The sequence below is a fragment of the Engraulis encrasicolus genome, chromosome 9 (genome assembly GCF_034702125.1).
Source record: "Engraulis encrasicolus isolate BLACKSEA-1 chromosome 9, IST_EnEncr_1.0, whole genome shotgun sequence".
NCBI lineage: Eukaryota > Metazoa > Chordata > Actinopteri > Clupeiformes > Engraulidae > Engraulis > Engraulis encrasicolus.
Genome location: NC_085865.1, coordinates 13,362,060 through 13,385,778, shown reverse-complemented (window position 1 = coordinate 13,385,778; position 23,719 = coordinate 13,362,060). Strand labels below are relative to the sequence as shown.

General features: G+C 42.9%; 3 protein-coding genes across 4 annotated transcripts in view; all 3 read right to left on the bottom strand.

The window, feature by feature from the left end:
- Window positions 1–2,795, bottom strand: part of LOC134456106 (EMILIN-2-like) — a 17,236-nt gene extending 14,441 nt beyond the window's left edge. Inside the window, exons 1-2 of the mRNA XM_063207539.1 lie at window positions 2,741–2,795; window positions 650–2,386 (exon numbers count right to left, since the gene is read on the bottom strand). Coding sequence (XP_063063609.1) covers window positions 650–2,386; window positions 2,741–2,795 — 1,792 coding nt within the window. The remainder of the gene's footprint in view (window positions 1–649; window positions 2,387–2,740) is intronic.
- A 120-nt stretch (window positions 2,796–2,915) lies between these two features.
- LOC134456105 (EMILIN-3-like) lies at window positions 2,916–8,268 on the bottom strand. Its single transcript, XM_063207538.1, has 4 exons — window positions 7,851–8,268; window positions 5,810–5,935; window positions 3,532–3,722; window positions 2,916–3,094 (listed from the first exon to the last, which is right to left on the bottom strand). The coding sequence occupies exons 1-4, from the start codon at window positions 7,994–7,996 to the stop codon at window positions 2,916–2,918; spliced, it is 642 nt and encodes a 213-aa protein (XP_063063608.1). The 5' UTR covers window positions 7,997–8,268.
- Window positions 8,269–11,546: 3,278 nt separating this feature from the next.
- The window catches only part of smchd1 (structural maintenance of chromosomes flexible hinge domain containing 1), a 46,984-nt gene continuing 34,811 nt past the window's right edge, over window positions 11,547–23,719 (bottom strand). For both annotated transcript variants that reach the window (XM_063206542.1, XM_063206541.1), the window contains 9 exons: window positions 23,625–23,707; window positions 23,141–23,263; window positions 21,656–21,837; window positions 19,958–20,067; window positions 17,383–17,453; window positions 16,733–16,907; window positions 15,800–15,958; window positions 13,193–13,306; window positions 11,547–11,853 (listed from right to left, as the gene is read on the bottom strand). In XM_063206542.1, coding sequence (XP_063062612.1) covers window positions 11,849–11,853; window positions 13,193–13,306; window positions 15,800–15,958; window positions 16,733–16,907; window positions 17,383–17,453; window positions 19,958–20,067; window positions 21,656–21,837; window positions 23,141–23,263; window positions 23,625–23,707 — 1,022 coding nt within the window. In that variant the 3' untranslated portion in view covers window positions 11,547–11,848. The remainder of the gene's footprint in view (window positions 11,854–13,192; window positions 13,307–15,799; window positions 15,959–16,732; window positions 16,908–17,382; window positions 17,454–19,957; window positions 20,068–21,655; window positions 21,838–23,140; window positions 23,264–23,624; window positions 23,708–23,719) is intronic.

Genomic DNA, 23,719 nt, shown 5'->3' with positions numbered 1-23,719 from the left:
ATATGATTGTTTAAAAAACAAAAACCCTAAAACAAACCACTGTAGAATATTTTAGAAGCATCAAATCTATCAAATCTATGTGACCAGTGACTGAAACCTCTTCATAGCAAAAGAGAGGCAAATGCAATTGCATAGCAGCCACGAGAGCAGATACATCTGGATTGACTACATGGTGAAATCATCTGCATTCCGTCAGCCTCGGCACAACAATGTTTGGGGGGCATTTCCCGATTCAACATCCCTGTTGCAAATGAGAACATTACCTTTGGATTGTGCTCGTGTGAGATATTGAATTAAATGTCTATCGTCAGTGATGTCCTACGACCAGGCCACAAGCACAAAGGAGGATGGGAGTTTGGAAAATGAACTGTACCCACTGTCTATCACACTTCAGGTGTTTATCATGTCCTTCAGGAGTACATTTAGGAAACAATAGCCTCAATTACATGGGACATTTAATTCCGAATCAAACTTAATTCTGCTCTGAAAACATCATGTTATAATTCGGAATTAAATGAAAGTGCAATGCAATCTCCATGGAACTATTTAATTCTGAATGAATAAAAACAATGTAAACATGGCCATTGTCCCAGATGACATGTAAACCTTACACCAACAAGCCATGCAGCACACAGGAAACACAACTCACCTGAGTGGAGCGGAGTGTCTGTCGTGTCTCCCACGCTGTCCTCTATGTGTGCGTGTCGGTACAGGGCGTGGAGGTTCTGCGTGTGTGCCCGCAAGGTGCCGTTCATCTGGTTGACGCATCTCCACAGGCCAGTCACGTGCTTGTTCAGCCCGTCCTTGATCCTCGCCAGGCTGTCGGACATGGGCTCTAGCCGGCCGCACACTCCCTCCATCTGGGAGACCCGGCCGTCTACGCCTGTCCAGGCAACCTCCAGCGAAGTCAGCCTCTGATCCATGGAGTTGTCCCCACGGAGTGGTGCCTCCGTCACGCTGGAGCCGCCCGCCCACGCGTCATCCAGCGAGGTGAAGATCTGCTGCATGGAGATGTCCCTGCGGAGTGGTGCCTTGGTGGTGCTGGAGCGGCTGTCAGCATGCCTATTGTTCACGCTCACCAGTTGGAGATCGTGGGAGTTCTTAGCCACTGTGTTGTTCAGCCCCGAGACAGAGTCCTCCAGCCCCTTGAGCTGCTTTGTGAGAGACTGCACCTCGTGACAGCACTGCTGTGTGTCTCGTCTGCCATTTTCAGTGGCGTTGAGGGCTTCCTTCAGGTCGTGTATGAGGTTCTGGTGGGTTCTCAGCTCCTTCTTCAAGTCTTCCAGAGCGGAGCTGTTCCCCAGGCCCTGTTTCTTTCGCTCCTCGGCCTCCTCCCGTCTCTCCTTCTCCCTCTCCTGGCCCTCTTTCCTCCGCTCCTCGGCCTCCTCCCGTCTCTCCTTCTCCCTCTCCCGCCGCAGCTTCTCCTCCAGGAACAGGCAGTGCACCTCGGCGCTCCTCTCCGCCAGGCCCACGCGACCCTCCAGCTCCGCTCCACTCTGCTCCATGCTCCTCAGCGTGCTGTTCTGCTGCTTCAGAACACTCAGCAGCTCACGCTGGACCTCCTCCACCTGTGTGAGCCTTTTGCCCACATCGCCATCGCCACCGCCCACCTCCTCCTTCGTTGTCTTCGGAGGAGAGGAGGACGCGCCTGGCTTCCCTGCTGGCGAGCTGTCCCCCAGTGAGAGACGGAGGTCGCGGATCTCCTTGCGGAGCTCGGCCTCCTTGGACTCGAGCATCTCGGCCAGGCTGAGGTAGGAGGTCTCCTGCTCCTCACACTGCTCCTGCACGGACATCACCTTGTAGTCGCACGAGTTCTTCAGGTCGGCCATCTTGATGTCCATGCCCTCCATGAGCTCGTCGCGGAGGGTGGACACCAGGCCGTCCACGTAGTCCTTCAGCGAGCCTTGGCTGCTCGAGTCGGGGTTTGGCGCCGGCGGAGGAGACTTGGAGGTGTCCTGCTGACCTCGTGCTGCACAGCAGGCCGGTTTGTTGCGCAGCTGTTCCTCCTGCTGTCTAACCTGCTCTTGCAAATCTTTGATGACTTGGTTGTTAGTGGCGAGGGTGTTGGACAGATCCCCGAGCTGATTCTGCAGCTGCTCGATCAGCGACACCGTGACGGGGTCGGAGGTGATGGCTGGCAGGGGCAGGGCGATGCTCTCCGTGCCGCCTCCTACGGCGCTGGCGGGCCCTTGGTGCTGCGGATACTGCAGGCCGCCCAGCATGCTCAGGAAGATCTTGCTGGCGTCCTCCTGGAGGTCTTGGCGCAGGTTGGCGTTCATGCCCGTCATGGCGGCCTGCAGGTCCAGGAGGTCGTGGGAGAGACGCTGCACCTCCTCCTCCAGCTGCTGGACTCTCCGCGGGTCGGAACCAGGACCTAGACCTAGGGCTGCACAATGAATTAATACAGAATCGGAATTAGAGTTGATAAAAAAAAAAATATGAAATCCGTTTAAAATATGGGCTCTGCCTTTGAACTCTTCGGAGGTCGGATCCTAGACCTAGGGCTGCACTATTAATTGATTGATCATCGTAAATGTAGTTGTTAATCACAAAAATCGTGGTGAAATCAAATTTAAAATGTGGATTTGTTGCATATCCTGAACAAGTAATGGATCTTTCTGTCCCCATAGTTGAACAGCTTATTGATCTTTCGCACCACAAGAGACATCAGTTACTTTCACAAGTTCCAGTAATGGATCTTTCTGTCCCCATAGTTGAACAGCTTATTGATCTTTCGCACGACAAGAGACATCAGTTACTGTCACAAGTTCTAGTGGAGACTTCTGGTGTGGCATCTCTTATTTTAAAGTGACATACTGCATTGTCAATGGTAAGTGTTGTTTGTGTCATAAAATACAAATTTCCCTAACATGATAAATAATCATGAATCAAAATAATCGTGATGGATGATAATTTTACACCACAGCCCTACCTGGACCTCTTCCAGCATTAGTTCCTCCGCTGCCCTGCTGTATCCAGGGGTGGCTAGACTGAGTCCCTCCGGACCCTCGCTGGCCTGGCTCTTCCCAGGAAGGAAGAACCTCCCCCTGCCCACCCCACTGGTCACCAGGCAGGGAGTCTAACTTCTCAGGGCCTGGGGAGAGTAGAGTATAATTTATTAATCTCGAAGGAAATGAAGATGTCCACACTCACACACACACACACACACACACACACACACACACACACACACACACACACACACACACACACACACACACACACACACACACACACACACACACACACACACACACCTGTGGTTGGTGAGAAGTATAAGAGTGATTCATCACATATACTATAGCTGAGGAAGGGAAAAAGGATAATTAACTGGATTTAAATACTTACATCCCTTACAGCAGTAAACGCCTAAATGCATTCACAAAATACAAACTACCATGATGCTATTTTAATTTCCTTTTAGATGTTTTGTAATGGGATGGGTAATTTTATGTAGCATTACAATGCATTATGTGTCACACAAAGGTAAGTAGTGTAGTGATTGGAACAATGAAATGAGCTAAATCTTACCCAGCATGCTCGGCTCCTGCTTGTTATGATCAGGGATGTGTTGTGTGTTTGGCTGCAACTCTCTAAGGTGAGGCGGCACATCCTTTAACTCCATGCAGTCATAGCCCTGGTAGCCTGGGCAACACTTCCACTCCAGCTCCGTCACCAGTTTATGGCCAATCTTATACATTTGCCTCAGATGGGTGCGATATCTGACGATGGAATAAAAAATGTGATAAATATAAATAAATATACTGTACTATTCTGGCCTACAAAGGCAAAGTGCAGTAACTACATATTTTGTCAAAGTTGAGTTTAGACTGAAAATGGTCTTCATTACACCTCCTTGATCCTATGACGATGATTTATGGTCCAAATATGTTTTAGTGATATTGCTACAGTATGACATATTTGCAGTAACTACAATTTCCAACCGAATACCAAGTGTTAGAGATTATATTTTCCTAACCCAGCTTCACTTTATTTTGATTTACCAAGAGGTTATGTCATGGAAAACTGGGAGCGTCCAGTAGCCATTAAGTAAAACAGTACAAGCGGACAGTCCAGTGTCAGGGGAGAAGCAGTCAAGGGGAGACAGATTGCCACATTGTAGGCACGTGGGAAGACTAGACCAGGATGCAGAAACCAGGAACGCTCCCAAACTCTACTTCTGCAGATGTGCACATGATGACCCAGTCTATAAGGGAAGGAAAAACAAACATGGGCCTTGGAGAGAGTCGGACATTATTAAGATCTACATAACGCATTACTATTTCAGCCAGTCAGTCTGTTTCAGACATCTGGGGTGAATTTCTCAAAACCAAAGTTTCTTACTACATTAGCTACTTCGTTACTTTCAATGCATTTTCCCATTGGCAACTACCAAAGTTGCTAACAGGCTAACAACTTCCCTTTTGAGAAACTCACCCCTGGACAGCAGTTTCTCTCCATAAACGTACATAGTATACCTGTGCGTGTGTGTTCACCTTTCTGAATGAATGTGTGTATAGTACCGTGCTTGCATATGTGTCAGAGAACACACCAGACTGCCCAAATCATGGCCACAGTCCACCTACAAAGAAAATCTGTTTCAAAACCAAGGTCTGGGGGGTCATGAAAGAAATGCGACTGCCTCCGGCTACATGAGGTGCTGTGACCCCTGTCATTGCGGGCGTAAATACTCATGTGGACGCTCAGATGAAGCTGATGAAGACCTTCAGCATTCCACAACTCATAAATTAGTCTCGACTCATGACCAGCCCACCACCACTTCAGTCTCTTCCAGACCTGGACAGGGCACGTCGTAGTCTGGCATACAGTATAATACAGGGCTTTTCCCAAGAGGGCCGATTGATTTTCTTTAGAGACCAGCCCTCAATTTCGATGGGGTTAATGGTCTAATCCAGTGCAAACGCTTTTCTCTGGGGGCCACATTATTGTTCCTGACTGTGATCAGGGGCCTGGATCAATCATGTGGGCTGTATACTAGGCCACTGCCTGTAATAGCCATAATTTCTAGCACGGCAATCGCCATGACACGCTGAAGAAGGGCTCGGCCCGAAACGTTAATGGGCGAATAAACAGAGAAAAATCTAAAGAGTGCTGTCCTTTGCTTCCTTCTTTCATAATTTCTAGCACAAAACAGTTCAAATGGTGCCTGTTCAAATGGTGAGATGCAGAGAGGTAGAGGGCCGGTCAAAGGGGCCTGGTGGGCCGCATCCGCCCCCCCGGGCCTTAGTTTGGGGACCCATGGTCTAATCTTTAATATAGGCAGTGGATTGAGCTATTCATAACTTCAGGAGGCTGTGTGAGGGGTCGGTCTAAACCAAAAAGGCCCGGGCTGTTTTCCAGTCCCAGTCCAGCCCTGCTCTCTTGAGTCCTGTCAGACCCATTATCATTATCATCATTATCAGACTCCCAATCTCATCTCAGGAACTAACTGCCATACAAGCCCACAGTCTGGACATTTCAGGACAAAGATGCAGAGGTGAAACAGACCTGTTTAGCTTTTTAAGATCCATTCAAGCACCATACTGCATGAAACAGAAGAACCCAGAGTGAGCCAGATCACTTAGCTATAAGGAGTTGTGTTTTCACTTAGGAGAAATGTCTGTGACTCACAAAACATCTCATCCCATCATGACTTTTTATAGGACTCTATTGCATCTAGTTTATCACACATGACTCTCTGAGCCAGATCAACCACTACCCTTCTTGACCAATAAATATTTCCTGACCATATTCTCCATCCAGATCTCCACCCTGTTCTCTTTACAACTTTCTCCTCCAGGGCACTTACATCATGCGCTGCGCACAGTCAGGTTGGTGTACCGGGCAAGGCGCGAGTTCCGGCTCCACAACGCTCTCCGTCGCTCCCAGAACTGCACACGTTACGTTCTTGTGAACCACATAAGCGCACCAGTTTCTTAAAAAAAAATTAAAAATAATAAAAAAACACACACACACACACACACACAAAGGTCTCAGCACACAGACTTAATTTTACAGAATGTTTAACCCTATACTGCACACATTATTATCCCATCATGGAAAAAAATCTTACTGTGGTTTTTGTCACATAAAATGAACTTCTTAAGACATTTTTGCAATTTTTTTCAAAAAAAAGTTTTTTGGGGGGGTACTTTTAGGTTTGTTGCCATATGGCAACATTGTGCAGTTACGGAAAGGATCCAGAGTACATTTGCCCACCAAGACCAAACAAGGGTCATACAACATTATGGATTATTTTATAGAAATATAATTGTTTTCATCTCAGAAAAACATTGAAAGTTTACCCACAAGTTCAACGGAGTTATTTAACACATTTTTGCCACTGAGAGAACAAGTGAATACTGTTTATTATATCCCCGAAAAACAGTATTTCAGTGGTATTACTTTGACCAACCACCAATGAATATATTAGGTATTAACACAATATCTGTGCATAGATTTCCACAAAAATGTGTATGGTAACTGTCTATAATATGTACATGAACTGATTTAATTTTGGAAGCCAACACTTTCAAGATGGCCGACATTCAAGATGGCCGATTTGCGGGCCAGGCATCTTTCAACATAACCGACAGTTTATTTGTCATAACTTTTGAAAGGATGCTTGGATTTACACTAAACCTTGTGTGATAACACTCTATAATGAGTAAATAAGTCATGTAAAAGTGTGAGGCCAGTGCTTTCAAGATAGCTGAATTTCAAGATGGCTGACTTTGAAGTTGGCAATCTTTCGAGACGGCCTACCTTTTGTTTACGCCACAACTTTTCAATGGGTGCTTGGATTTGCAGTAATTTTTGTGTGTTAATAATATAATTGGTTTATGAGCTGTTTGAAATTTCGAGATTATGCTTTTGAAATGGCTGACTTTCAAAATGGTTGACTTTGTACAATCATTTTTGATCGGGTTGATAGATATTTTCAAACGTTGTGTGCTAATTAGCCTAATTATAACATACACATGAAGTCAAAACATTTTGGAGGCTTGAAATGGTCAAGATGACAGTAGTTTTATGCTCTAATCTGGGGTTTGGGGATTTTTGTGGTATACCTCTGGCAGTCTGGGGAGGCTGCATAGGCCTTGTTCGCTTTTCTGCATGTACTCAGAGTGAAAGCTCATAAAACAGTTCTGTACACCTATTATAACATTTTTAATGTTCATTACAGACTGCCATTTACACTAATTATAATATTATCAGTTATCAATCATTCAATCAATAAATAAATCAATTAATCAATCAATTAGAATTGGGTATTTGTATCAATACACTTTCCCTATTGACCGTCTTGTTCCATTACCGCACAATGTTGCCGTATGGCAACATACCTATTTTTCAACATAAAAAGGAAATAATTTTAGTTGAAAACAAAACAAAATGGTGAAAACAGATCATGACTAACTATAGATCATCCCAATATTTTTTTAAATTTTGTAAATATTGCAAAAAGTGTGAAAAATCTTGGCCAATGCCAGAGTAATCTGTCAAGGACACACGCTCATGTACAGTGAGGGAAAGAGCGAGCCTGGGGCAGTGTGTGGTGTCAGGTGATGTCAAGAAACCACATAATTGGATAAAACAAGGCCACAGTTTCAATATGAAAACCAATCAGTGTCTATTATTTATATTTAAATACCAGGAAATGCCAAAAGAATGGTTTGTTGCCATATGGCAACACCGTGCAGTATAGGGTTAAGTTTTCTTAGGATTAGCCTACTCAGTGTTCAGACAGAATAACATTTTCTTAATTTCACTCAATTTGAAAATGCGTCTAACTAGAACCAACGAAAACACCAGATGGAATTTTGAAGTCGAAAAAGACAACCACTTACTTATTTCTCTGAGGTGCAGAAGAGCCTGAATATGCAGTGCCTTGAAAGATATTATATCTTGACGGAGTTCCATAAATTAGGGGAATATTTAAATCCAGATAAATTATAGTCAGAATAAACCCGACGTTGTTCAGAACAGACTTCATCCTTTAAATTAAGTATCGTACAGATTACCCCTTCTTGCGCCACAGAGCGCAGCTGGACTTGCGAGAGCGTCGCCTCGAGTGATGGGATTGGCAAAGATGAGACGTTCGAGACCCCACCGTGCTGCCTCGCCGGTTACTCCGCCCAAAGTACAGAAGTTCTTTTCAGTCCATGTTCCTCTCTTCCTCTCTGAGTCCACTTTACTCCACTCGTCTGTGAGAACAATTTGAAGCTAATTCATGTTATCTCCGCTCTCCCATAGGTGCCATTTACGCAGCGCATGCCACGGAGGACAAGCTTCACATAAAAGAAATGTTTAAGGTCGAGTCGTTTTAGTTAAAAATAACAAGTCAACTTCACAGGTTTCTTCGGGCAATTGATGCGTTTCGACATTTTGTAGTAGTAGTAGCATCAGATCACCTACAAATTCCACTAGAAAATGTACGGGAATTGATGTCTATCGTGCAAAAGGTATGGTTTTTTTGCGGATTCGTTTTTGCGCATAAAGACGGGTAGCTTACCGAGCAATCAGCACTTTGCTCCTCCAAGTGTGCGTTCAATCCTAGGTTCTACAAAGCGGATTCCAAAAAAGTTGGGACACTTTGTAATTTGTGAATAAAATCAAAATGCTGGCATTTTCAAAACATTCAATATGTTAACAAGGTAGAACATTATGCACAGACAACATATCAGTTGTTAAAGTCAAGCAGAATTATTGTTTTGAGGTAATTATGTGATCATTTAAAATTTCACCCTTGCAACAAATCCCAAAAAAGTTGGGACAGGGCCAATAAAATGCTTTTTATATTGGATAAGACTAAACACAACACAAGGGATGAGACTGAACAGTTAGATACTTTGACTGATGGCATAATTTTATTCAAAAATTAGATATTTTGATGTGTGAGACATGATTTCAGCAGCTCAACTGATAGGTGTGTTCTTCAACTTGTTTACCTTTTTGTTATGCTTAATATGTGGCATATCCTGACTGCAAGAAAACAATTTTGTGACCCGTTTACTCTAATGATGGACCACACTGTTGGAACATAGTAGAGATTGAAATTTGCCACCTTTATGGGGCAATATCTAAAGGCGGTGCTCCAAAATATAATGCCTTGGTAGCTATGTTTGCTGTTTAAAGTCTGTATGTATCATTCAACATTCATTTTAATGCTCTACATGAGTAAGAAGACCCTAACCAAGTCACCTCTGCACCCCCTTACCATCATATATGCTGTCTTTCAGACTGACCACTAAATCAAGCTGAAGTATTCATTTTCTATATAACCTGGAGGGTGCATGACTCCATAATTTTCAAAATGGATTAAATATTTACCATTCTGTAATCAGAGGACAGTTTCACATGTCTCCTAGGTCCATAGAATGAGCTTTTCCGCATGCAACACTGTTTAATGTCTGCATCATGTGCATTAATCAAGTGTTGTGTTTATGGTCATTTTTTTCGAGAGCTGTCATTGTTGGAGTGTCATAGTTTGCTTATTGACGATGAGTATGTCATGATCTCGTAACTCATGCAATGACTACACAGAACTCTATATTACGGAAATAGGCCTTATATGCCTGCAATTTTGATAATTCAATCTTTCTGTGTAATAGATAAGTAATTAGTCCCTCAAAATCTTCGCCGCTGAGTGCCATAGCCTCTATGTGATGGTATTTTATTTGCAGGGGTGGAAAAGTAACTTATTACTTTTACTCAATATTGTACTTGAGTAGCTTTTATGAATACTTTGTACTTTTTAAGTACATTTTTAAATTAATACTTTTACTTGTACTTGAGTACATTTTGACCCAAGTACTTTACTCAATTACACTGGAACCTGGCCTGAGTACTGAGTAAAAAAAAATGACTGAGAGACAAAATGCCATGCACAATAATGCCACAATCCACCAGAAATGAAAGATTGTGCAGGATGGCACACAGCATTTCCACTATTTTACTATCTTGTATCAATGTATTGGATGATGGCTGGTGCCAAGCAAGAGATAGAGGTTATGGAGGACGATATTAAAAAAAAATAGACATGACATTCTCAAGAGGAAAGCTAATTAAAAGTAACTAAGTACTTTTTACTCAAATTACATTTTAAGTGAAGTACTTTTTACTTTTACTTGAGTAGATTTTTAGATAGGTACTTTTACTTGTACTTGAGTAGAATTTAGGCGAAGTAAAGATACTTTTACTTGAGTACACATTTTCTGTACTCTTTCCACCTCTGTCTATTTGTGCATTCATGTTGACAGTAAATATAGTTCCTCTTAAAATATTCTTCCTTGTGTAATTTTTAGAATTATCCAACTATTACAACATGTTTTGGCCCTGTCCCAACTTTTTTGAGATTTGTTGCATGGGCCAAATTTTAAATGATCACATAATTACCTCAAAACAATAATTCTGCTCAACTTTAACAACTGATATGTTGTCTGTACATAATGCTCTACCTTATTAACATATTAGATGTTTTAAAAATGCCAGCATTTTGATTTTATTCACAAAATACAAAGTGTCCCAACTTTTTTGGAATCCGCTTTGTATCTGAGCAACGTGCTGCAGGGAGAATTGCCCAAACGAGTGAGCAACTTTTGTAGGTGGTGTTGCTTACGCGCCAGATATTTGAAAAGCAGATTTTTAAAATCCGTTTACATAAGCTATAAACAAGACATGTGGATACAATTAAAAATAGGATGGGAGTTTTTAAATGAGCATTCTATTAAGGAGTAAAAGGCCAGAACTGATGCATTTCCAAAAAGAGATCCATTAATGTGTAGGCATAAACGCAGGGCCGCTGCCAGCAAATGTGGGCCACGGTCATTGGGCCCTTAGAGTATCTGTAACACTCTGCGCCCCTGCAAAATGACCCAGATCAGACCCTAACCAGGGCCCCAGGAATGCAAGCCCATTCAGGGGTGGGCGCCTTAGTGCGCTGCACCACAGCACCCCAAACATGGCAACATAATTAAACATATGGGTAAATGTCTAGAACATAGTCTCACCCATCACATTGCTTCAACAAACTGTGCCTTTACCGGATTCTGAAGAAAGGAATAACTTAATTGATCTCAAAGCAAAAGATTGAGCTTTGTAGTAGCCTACCACATACTGATAAACTGACCTTTTGGTTAATTCCAAATTTCAACAGAATCAGTTTCCGCTTAATTAAAAAGTAAATTATCGATAGATGACGGAACTGAATGGTGTAAACATGAAAATGGCTATATGATGAAATCACTCTGTAGTGTTTACATACTTTATGCATCCACACAACAGGGTTACATTTCCCTGTGTAAATGTATTTTAATTAAGTACTTTTTGTCATAAAGATGTGATGGCTTGACTACTTTAAAATACTTGCTGGTCACCTACTACACACTGTATGGAATAGAAGTGAAATATCAAGTGGATATCTTGGATGATGGGCATCATAACTGATTTAAATTCAACAAAATAATTAATCTCCTACACCTGTCTTATCACAAAATAAAGTGAATTTCTGTGAGTTCAGCATGAAATGCACACGGAATCAACTCTCTGTGAGAAAGAAATGGTCCCTTTATTTCACTCCATAGTGAGAAAAAAGGCTTCTGACAACAAAGCAGGATTTTACATTCAATAGTACATTAAATTAATCATTTTTTTAACATATAAAACAAGGCAATAAAAGGCAAAGCAAGATCTTTCTTAGAAAGGACATCCTTCACATTTCAGTTTAAAATTAAGGGATATAAATCATATTCATAAAACAGAAACATAAAAATATATATACATTTTCAAAAATTGTAACAGTTAATACTTCTGATGCCCCTCCTTCTTCTTGGGGTTGTCATTCACCTTAATCTGTCAAAGGAGAGAGATGAACATACGTCATCACATGTTGTGCGTCGACTGTTAGAACACCACCAATAGCACAACAAGGGTATAGAGTTACAGTGATTTGAAACCTAGAACTAGTTTCAATAAGGGAGAAATGTTTCAAGGTGTTTATTCTTAATGTTTCAAATGTCTGTTTTCATTACAGTTCACACTAACAAGATCAGGCCAAACATCAGCATACCTACAGCTTTCGGAATGACCAGACCACCTTGACTAACTAATTTAAGCTACAGGTAGATTAATGTATAACTATATATACATTTATATTCAGGGTTCCCACACCTTTTTCATGAACGAATTCAAGCACTTTTCAAGCACCTTCAAGCACCAAATTTTCAGTTTTTCAGTACCTTTAAATAGGTCGCGAATAGGGGGTTTGGGGGTCCTCCCCGAGATTTTTTTTGTGTTTTTAAGATGGAATTTCCTGCATTCTAATCAATTTTAGGGTGTCAAATATCAAATCCCATCTGACACCTCACTCCAGATTTGTTATGTACCTGAACCAATTTATTTCTATTATTTGGCTTACTGAGTTTGACTTGACACAAATTTCAAGCATTTTCAAGCACTTCACCTAACATTCAAGCATTTTCACAACCTTGAAAACACTTAATTGAAATTCAAGCATTTTCAAGGAATTCAAGCACCAGTGGGAACCCTGTATATTGTGAGTATGTTTGGCACGTTCATACTGTTCACACCCAAACCAGCCGCTCTAGTGGAGAGAGGTCCTGACTCCTGGTGTCAGAGCAATCATCATCTTATTAAAGTGATACTGTCCCATTTTTGGAAATAAGCTTATTTTCACCTGCCCTTGAGTAAAATAAGTGTTTTACCGTTCTCCTGTACTTTCAACCGTTCTCTGGGTATGGCAGTGCAAATTTTACCTCCATGCTAGCAGTTAACATTGAGTCCTATGAGACCAGCTCGCGGCTAACTGGTCTCATAGGACTCAATGTTAACTGTTAGCTTGGAGGTGAAATGTGCACTGCCATAACTAGAAAACGGTTGGAAGTACAGGAGAACTGTAAAAGCCTATTATTTAACTCAAGGGGAGGTGTAAAATAAGCGTATTTCCAAAAATGGGACAGTATCACTTTAAGCTTGAGTTGCATAAGCAGAAGCACTGGTGATGGCTTAAGGGCCGAAACACGTTTGCTTTTGGACATGGTGGTAAATGATAAATTAATGAATAATGAGACTCGGCTCATGAGAACAGATTTTTTTTTTTTTGCTCACCCAAAGTTATTTACTTTACTCTTGGAAGTTGAGTGCGCCCACTGCTACACTTGAAGACTCTTACCGAGCAGCCTGCAGGGTTTCATGCGTGCCCTCTTCGACGGAGTTCGGCACTGCTCCGGTTCTGAACGAGGCCGTTTCACGACGGATTTGAGAGGGGTCCGGACAGGAGTGCTGGCTGCATATACAGAAAAATAAATATTTGTATTAGATTCATATGACAATTTGAAGAAACTCACCATTTTGCTGTTTTCTTTAACACATGACGTTTTGGTCCTAGACCTTCAATCGATTTTTTTCAAATTGTCTGATGAGTGAACCAAGGAATATCTCCTACGCACCAGCCATCTGAGGTATGCGAAAAAACCACAAGTTCAATATAGATTCATATGAAACATAGCAGACCCTTACATTCACTGCGTTATACATTTGGAGATAAATAAAGAGAGAATGAGTCCCATGTAGCCAGCTTGTTATTAAGGTCCTGGCTGTCAGAGACATAACACATCTTATTCTGACGAGTTCTGATTTGTTAAAGGGACAGTTTGGTCAATTTCAACATGCAGTTGTAATGCTCACACTACCCTGGACTTGTCAGTGCCTGAGATTTTTTTTTCTTCTTCTTCAGCCGTTTCCGAGATCCTGGTCATTGTGATGGGGGCAGCTCTTTGTTTACATTTCAAAAAAACATTTTTATTAATTCCCAAAAACATCCAAAAGGTTATAAAACATCAGCAGACAACTAGCAAACAGCAGTACCTTTTGGGAAAATATTTGGAGTTGGCCTATGTTTCATTTTTTAAAAATGTAAACAAACGCTGCCCCCATTAGAATTGCTCATATCTCGGAAAGGGCTGAGCCGAAAAATGTGGCATCACCAGGTACTGACAAGTCAAGGGTAGCGTGAGCAATACAACTGCATGTTGAAATTGACCAAACTGTCCCTTTAAAGAAACACTATGCAACTTTTTCATAGTCATGAAATGGCTTGGAACTCAAGGTTTTGCTTGACTGACCCGTTATGGCGAAAATGGGAATATTTCCATCACCATCTGGTGGTTCTGCTCCGAAACAGCACTTGCAGTTTTGCCTGGAGGCGCCGCGCCCTTTGTTGTTGTGGAATTTGTGGCCGCTAGGGGCGTCTAGATTTCTATGGTGTATGAGTGGAACGAATGAGAGACCCATTCATCCCCTTCGTTTGCTAACTAAGCAGCAGCAGCTCGCTGAAAGCTGGCTACTGGCTATCTGATTGTAAAATCACGCTGGCATGCAGCGAAAACAACGAATGGGACTGCAAATAAATCACGAGTTAATTGAGATGAAAGGTTTGGACAGGCAAATAAATCGCTTATGTGAACATTGGAAAAGGGCTTCAAAACGGAGAGAGCCGAACGCCAAAAGAGCAAATATGTGGATTTTATCACTCATTCACTGCACTGGGATATGCATTAGCATTCTCAAAGTCCACGCCACCTCGTTTTAGTTTACAAAGCTACACAAATGTATACGAGTTGAAATCTGATGGCGCACATTTTACTTGATGTCAAAGGACACAATCAGTCGAGCGAGGCTAAAAATGTTGTTGTCGATCAAGAGGAAACAAAACGTGATCTCTAGCCGGCTTATGGGTGTCCACTTTCACTTTCAACACCACACAAGATAAAAACGCGTCTTGTCACCTCGACTTGGAAATCAAATCTTTATTATTACAACAAAATAAGCAATAGCCTTTTGTCTCCTCGTTCTCCTAATGTACACAGGTAGGCCTACTATATAGTTACTGGAAATGTGAAATAAAGACGGGGATATCTGCCGGGAACAAGTGGATCAAATAATAGTAGTATCCATCTGAAGGAAGTGCAAACGTGATTGCAGTTGTGTGAAGTGAATAGACGAAGCAGCGAACTCATAAGCAAGGGGGAGAATCGCTGATAAAGCCCCTTAGAAGTGGAGAGAGCTGAATGCAAGGAAGGGAATCTGGCTAATTACAGAAGACGAAGAAATTTAATTCGCACATAATCTCGAAGCCAATGTCTGTCTAATTTAGTTCAATGCACATTTTCGGCAGAACCACTAGAGGCCGCCATAAAGTTGTTTACATCGGTGTGTTAATGTCAAAGTTGCATTGGATATCTTTAAATCTGTATTCATTTGAAAACGTTTTATACACTGGTGAGTGACTCTTGATGGACCAGATGGATGGATAAGTAATGTGTACTATGGTATAATTCCAATGAGCTCCTATTGAGTAAAGTCTGGATTATTCATACCCATCTTCTGGATTATTTGATGAGTTCCTATTGATCTAAGTCTGGGTTATTAGTACCCAGTTCCTTCTGGAAGTCTTGGCTGACAGAGACATGGCATATGACTTAATTCTCACGAGTTGCTATTTAGTAAAGTTTGGATTATTCCCAGGGGGGGTCCGACTGGGCAATTGCGAAAATAGCCAATTAGCGCTATTAACACAAATGCTTTTGTAATAATAACATAACCTAAGAGGTTTCTATCTGGAGTTATAAATGTTTTTTCCCGACAATTTTGGCAGGGCAGCAATTAGTGGTTGCGGTGCCGGAGGGGGGCGTTGCCCGGGGCACCAGTTATTGAAGGATTACAACGGATTATTTGTACCCAGCTCCTTCCTACAGAGTAAAGTTTGGGTTATTCCTACCCAGCTGCTTCTCAATGTCCTGCAGCTCCTTCTTGTGCTCCTTGAGCTCCTGCTCCTTCTGCCGCATCTCGGGGCTCTGCAGGTACTGCACGTGAGCATCGTAGTCCGAGCGCACCATCTGGCTCTTCTCCAGGGCCACGCGGTACTGCTGCAGCAGCTCTGCACACACCAAACCACAACAGTCAATTCACTGACAATGTATAGGGACAACCTCCCCAATTTTAGTTAACAAAATAATAAAATAGTTTTTTTCCAGCCATCAACAGGGACAGACAAATATATCATCACAGAACACGTCTTGGCTTGGCTATGCCGACTTGGCTGTGCAGCCATGTAACAATGAAACAACCTTCCCATATTTTACTTTTTTCATAAAATAGGGTTTTTTTCCTGGCTGCAGCAGCTCTGCACACATAAAACCATGGCCATCAATTTCCTTTGTGGAATTTGAAATAGCTCAATCTGTCCCATAGGATTACAATATTTTCCAAAGTTTGAAGGCAACTGGCAGAACAGGTGACATCTAAGGGATGCACCGATACCACTTTTTTGAAAACCGATACAAGTACGAGTACATTAATGTGTGTACTTGCCGATACCGAGTACCGATACCGATACCTTTTACCACCAAAATACAATGAAAATAAATGCATGGCCTTGTTTTTTTTCCACCTGTGATATTTTTATTGTCCATTTCCATGTAGATTTAAATGTTAGTAAATCTATGAGGTGCCACTTTTTTCCATGCTGCTTTCAAGTCCATAGAACGTGACAAGATTTTGCATTGTTTTGTGTAATAGCAATATCGTTCCTGGTATCGGCAAGTGCTTGACGAGTACGAGTACAATGAGCAGTATCGGGTGCCGATACCGATACCAGTATCGGTGCATCCCTAGACATCTGTGAACCTGCCGCACCAACACCAACACTCACCCACGTGACCGCTGGCCTCGTGGTAGTCCCTGGGGATCGGCGCTCCAAAAACGTGACCCCTCAGCTTCTCTACGGGAGGAGCTTTGTTCTGCAGACCTCCAAACTTCCCGTTGCTTCGGATGCGGTCGCCTTGGCGCGTCAACAGAGTGGGACACTGGATTTTACTCTGTACCACCTGCACCGTCAAAGACAGAACGTATCTTACACTTACAGTGCATTTACATGTACTGCCCGTCAGTAGTGATTATTTTTATACAGCATATCAGTCACTAAGTTATGAAGTCTAGATGTCATGGGTAGAAATCTAGACCTCTAGTCTGTCTACAGTAGTTGCAATCCATTGGACTTCTGAACAGATGCTCCTAGGACTGGCTGAAAAAAAAAATGGTGGTGCTAACTAGTTGCAGTAGGCTACTTGAACCTTTTAGCCCTGTAGACCCTACACCTCATCTTGATGTGGGTCCGGCGTAATTCTTCTAGTAAGTATACTAGAAATCACCAGTAAACGGCACAGAAATTAGAAACAGATGACAATACAGGAGTCTTACTAGGAAGGAAGGCTCTGAATTATGTTGGACCTGAATCTAGAGGCATGGGGAGTCGAGAGAGGGGAGTCGCTGTACATGGAGTGAAACAAACGCAGCACTCACCCCCTTACGATAATGGTTGGCAGAGTCCAGGTCGTCAATGAGGATGGTGTCCCCCAGAAGGCTTCCAAACACTGGGATCATAGTCAGGAGACATGGAAAACGCACGCGCACGCGCGCGCACACACACACACACACACACACACACACACACACACACACACACACACACACACACACACACACACACACACACACACACACACACACACACACACACACACACACACAGAAATGGAACATGAGAACACACAGGCAAAGACAATCGGAAAAAGGTTAAGTAACACTTGGCAGGCATCAGGACAGATGCAGGGCCAGTTACGAGTGTACGTCTGAGGTGCCAGAAGTCAGTAAGCTTCAAGGACACACACACACACACACACACACACACACACACACACACACACACACACACACACACACACACACACACACACACACACACACACAGAGTAAGCTTGAAGTACATAATGAGTCCTCCAGTAGCAGCAACACTGGGAAGGAACGACGAAAAGATTTCTATGGGGAACAGCTGATACATGTATTTGTACTAATGATTTGGTGGTGGTGTGTTCCTTGACTGGTTTGCAAGTGTTTGTGTGTGTGTGTGAGAGAGAGTTAGCGAGCGAGAGAGAGAGAGAAAGAGAGAGAGAGAGAGAGAATGAATGAGAGGGAATGAGAGAGAGAGAGAGAGAGAGAGAGAGAGAGAGAGAGAGAGAGAGCATGAATGAGGCAATGAGAGAGAGAGAGAGAGAGAGAGAGAGAGAGAGAGAGAGAGAGAGAGAGAGAGAGAGTTAGAGAGGCTCTCTCCTGCAGCAGCAGCCTGAAGAGTGACGTGATTAGACCCAGCTGAAGCTGCTGCTCTGTAGGGAACCCTGTACAACTCATGCATAGGGATGTACCGATACCACTTTTTTGAAAACCGATACAAGTACGAATACATTAATGTGTATACTTGCCGATACTGAGTACCGATACCGATGCCTTTTACCATCAAAATACAATGAGAATAAATGCATGGCCTTGTTTTTTCCACCTGTGATATTTTTATTGTCCATTTCCATGTAGATTTAAATGTTAGTAAATGTATGAGGTGGCACTTTTTTTCCATGCTTCTTTCAAGTCCACAGAACGTGACAAGATTTTGCATTGTTTTGTGTAATAGCAGTATCGTTCCTGGTATCGGCAAGTGCTTGACGAGTACAAGTACGAGTATAATGAGCAGTATCGGGTGCCGATACCGATACGATACAGTATCGGTACTGGTGCATCCCCTAAGTGCATGTGTACAGAATGTGGAGCACGGTTGACTCCACTTAGTGCTGCATAAATAAATGGCTGGAGAGACGCCAGATTTGGATGCAGTAGCCGGGACCCCCTTCAGTAAGGCATCCGCCTCCTCCCAATCCCCATCCTGTATTCACATCAGCTACAGCAGTGGTTCTCAAACCTTCTCTGCCGGGACCCCTTTTGGACCCAATATTTTTTTTGTACTTTTTTTGTTTGGGAGCCACTGAGCTACATCATCTCGCATCCCTACAGCTACTCACTGGGGGTCTCCCCATCTGGAAGTTCTTACACAGCAGCACACAACAGAGCTGGAAAAACATGGAAGTGTGTGTGTGTGTGTGTCTGTGTTCAAGAAAGAGAAGGAAAGAGGGGGTGTACATGACTCAGAGACAGTAAGAGTCCAACACGTACCCACCCAATACACACTTACCTCACAACTTCATAGTTTCTCTCACACGCACACACACGCACACGCACACACACACACACACACACACACACACACACACACACACAATGGTGCCTGATTTATAGCTAAGGCTGGTCCTGCAAGTTTTACAAGGGTTCTGATGACATCACCTCCAAGCGTGATCAAACTGCTTGCTGGCAATCTACTGTTGTGCACCAAGACCGACTGCATATTTCTCAAATATAGTTAGTCAGCTGTGGCTTAATTAGGGATTTTAGAGAGTTGTACTGTGGGAACTGGAGGACACCAGTTTGGGCAAATAGAATGTGTGAGACAGAACTACCAACTTACTCTCTTGCACTTGACACACTCGTGCCAAGGAGCAAGGCATATAACCCCCATACTGCTCCAATGGCAGGGGGTAACATCCTTGTGTATGATTTAAAGTCTGGACAGGAGTAATGTAATGTAATGTAATAATCTATTTTATACCACAGCAGTTTGGAATCTCCCATTGTGACGCGCTAAATTGGGTGTTGTTTAACTGTCTATAGATGCACACCTATGAAGTAGTAAGTCCCACTATTAGGTCACTTTTCTGACTGCATAACTCTAGTGTATCAATGTGTCAAGGCACCTTCATATGTTAGAAAACAAAAGTTGCAAAGCATTAGGCAATGAAATGTAATGGGAGACTAAATCCTGTCTTGAACAGAAAGATGAAGTTTCTATAATACACTGTATTCTCATTGTAACATTGTAACATTCTTACATACTACCAGTATGTATGAGCATGATGGAGTAGGTTAACATAAAAGTCATCAGGACATCAATGACCTCAGTCCTTTGACTTGTCAAGAACACAGCATTGACACTCACCCATCTGGCATTTGTCAGCGTACTGTGGGTAGATGAGCAAGTCTCGAGCGAAAACAGGATTCCCAACTGGGGCGAAGATGGTCATGCCGTTTCTGATGTGGGGCAGAGGCCTGGGGAACAGCAAAACTCAAGAGTGACAATCTCATGACAAAATCACATGTGCAGACAATTAAAATGGATGCCAACAACACCACTGGATTCAGAGTGAGTGAGGTGACAGATGTTTTAGTGAAGTGTGCTTTCAGCACCTAAAAAATACTGGCTGTCCTGTGAATGTTTGGAAAATTACAAAATACTTAAACAATGGTATTACCCAACTTCTAGTTAGTGATCTGAGAACCATACACATCTCTTCTTTAAACTGGCAACATAACATGGTTGGGATGATGTAATTGGATATACATATACACATTCTGAAAAATCTGTTTTGATTTTTTATGTCGCACACAGATTACTATGCAAAGAGCACATTGAGAAGTAACCATGACTGTAACATTTACATTAAAATGTTTATCAAAATCTACACATCTACAATACTTTATACTGTGTACAGTTCAGGGAAGTCAAGTTGTACTGCATTTATCATCACTAAGCAAAGTGTTGCCAGATGTTGGCCAATGTACCCTTCACAGTTCAGGGTTTCCCATAGACCAAGAGGCATTGTTTGATGCTGCGCTTCCCCTGTGAAACCGCCTGGTCACTGTTACTGCTATGTGTACCCCCAGTGACATACTGTGTGTGTGTGTGTGTGTGTGTGCGTGTGCGTGTGCGTGTGTGTGTGTGTGTGTGTATGTGTGTGTGTGTGTGTGTGTGTGTGTGTGTGTGTGTGTGTGTGTGTGTGTAATTAGAGCAAGAATGAAAAAAAAAATCACATTGGGGTGAAATAAAAGAGGAAAAAACAATTTGTGGTACTGTACGGTGCTCAGCTCTCATTCTCTGTTCATGCACCACACAATACTCCATCATCACTGTGAACTCTATGCCAGAGTTAAATGGTCTTCACTGACTACCAGGAGACTTACTCACTGGTATACATTTATTTACAAGGCAATACTCGGACTACTGCCACCTTACATCTGCAGCCTTATCACAGTGAGGAATATTGAGTCTTATGGTCTGCGCTCTAAAGGCCATTTGTTACTCTCTGTCCCTTGCTTCCGCACAGAACTGGGGAAGAGGGCATTTGTGTTTTCAGCCCCTACCTCATGGAACAATCTGCAAAAGGACTTGAAACTAACAGATCTAATTCCATTGAACGATTTTAATTCCAAGATGAGATCACTTGAGACAGAGTCTATTGTCTGTAACTGTTTCAATTGACGTTTTATTTTACTTGATTTGTTATTTTAATGCAACTGTGTAATTTTAATTTTGTAACTTGAGCCGCCACTTGGCCAGGACACCCTTGTAAAAGAGGTTCTTAATCTCAACGGGTTTATTATTTTTTCCTGGTTAAATAAAGGTTAAATAAAAATAAAAAAAATATTGTATGTATGGCAAACACTGACGTTGGAATACAAGTTCTAAATGTGAAGTAACACTGTATATACAAAATAATTTAAAACAAATACAAATAACACATCATGGAAATTTCCAGTGTGAACACTTCAATACATCTAAATAATAAAAAAACACTATTTTGTATGCATTTATTTATACATGTATGTGTAGATGTTGGTTGTGTGTGTGTGCGCGTACCTGGTGTTGCTCTTCCAGAAGACTGTCTCCAGGGGCATGACTTGCTGCCGGCCCTGTGTGTCGTCGTAGATCTTTCGTGCCGCCACTGTAGTCACAGTGACCACACAGTCCATGTCGCCTAGGAGATGCCAGGAGATGACCTTGGCAGCGTCGTCCTCCTCCACCTTTGCCAGGTGGGCCACCTAGTAACAACACAAACAGAGCCTTCATCTAAAACAGCTTCTCAACCTTTTTAGAATAAATGCCCCCTGGATCTCATCATAAACTAGTCTTCATATTAAAAGACTAATGCCCTCCAATGGCAACTAAGCACTTCTTGGCTCTGTCAAATTTGAAGAAAGGAAGCGACCTATTACACAATGGACCTTTAAGACCAGACATCCTCGCCTTGCGCAAGGCAATCATTGGGTTAAAAAGGCCCTGGGGCTCTTGTGGACTGTGTCAGCTCATGCACTTTGGACACGGTGGGGCTGCTGGTCCATTTGTCAAGCAGGGGTGAATTTAGCAATTTGGGGGCCCCAAGGCGAATTTAGCAAGGGGAGCCCTAAAATCGTTACATTGAAAAAGGAATAGGGAGGGGAGCAGATGGTCTGATGCCCGTTGCAGTTTGGGGAAGTTAGAGGGGCCCAAGGCAGTTGCCCACCTTTGCCTCTATTGTAGAGCAGCCAGTGTCTGTCAGCCATGCGGCTGCAGCTCACCATCTGCTGCTGTCCAGTCCAGCCCCACCCTTACCTGCCTTACCTTGGGGCAGACCTTCCCTTGCTGAAGCCAGTCTTTCATTAATGTTAGTATGTAGCAGGGCCCTAAATTAACTTTTTTCGTCACCAGACAAAAATGGCTAATAGATTTTAATCTTACAAACCAAATGCACACTCACTAATAGGTCGAAGTGGCTAGTAAGTTGGTATTTTCTACCAGCCAAACTCAATTTTCACCAGCATTTGGCCAGTTGGCTAGTGTTAATTTAGAGCCCTCGTCTGTAGTAGTGTGCAGAGGAAGGCAACCAGAAGGAAGTGACACCACTGCAAGGTCTGAAGTGGTGTCATCAATCACGCTGATGTGATTGTAGATTTAAAAGTTACTATTTCTCAACACATCTGTTTTTGAATAGCAGTACGTCACCAATGGACAATCATAGCTGGGAAGTTAACATCCTCCCCAACCCCCCAATTTCCAAGCACACAGGTGTGATTGTAGATTTAAAGTTAGTATTTCTCCCACATCTGTTTTTAAATCGCCAATGACCAGACATGGCAGGGAAAGTTCACACCCTCCCCAACTCTCTCCACGCACGCACGCACGCACGCACGCACGCACGCACGCACGCACGCACGCACGCACGCACGCACGCACGCACGCACGCACGCACGCACGCACGCACACACACACACACACACACACACACACACACACACACACACACACACACACACACACACACACACACACACACACACACACACACACACACACACACAGTCTCACCTTTCCCAGGACGTCGGGGCTTGTTCTGAAGGGGTCGGGAATGCTGCATGTCCGCCGTGGCTGCCTCTGAATCTGCTCCATCTCCGTTCTCTTCTGGTGGATCTGGGCATCGATTGCAGCAATCTAGGCAGAGAAAAAAAAGACCAAAACATCTCTACCGCATACAGACATTTCACTTCATTTGCTCAACATTCTATTCAAAATGGTACCTCCTTTATTTAGTATGTTACGTTTGCATACCATTTTTCAATTACCAGTGTGTGTGTGTGTGTGTGTGTGTGTGTGTGTGTGTGTGTGTGTGTGTGTGTATGTGTGTATGTGTGTGTGTGTGTGTGTGTGTGTGTGTGTGTGTGTGTGTGTGTGTGTGTGTGTGTGTGTGTGTGTGTGTGTGTGTGTGTGTGTGTGTGACTGAGTGAGAGAGAGAGAGATAGATATATATATATATAGAGAGAGAGAGAGAGAGAGAGAGAGAAAAAGCACTTACATCCCTGAGTGAGCTGGTAAGGCCCTTTTTATTGAGCTCCGATTTCAGCTGCCTTTCTTTGCCTTCAGCCAGTTGAAGTTGCCCTGCAGAGAGAA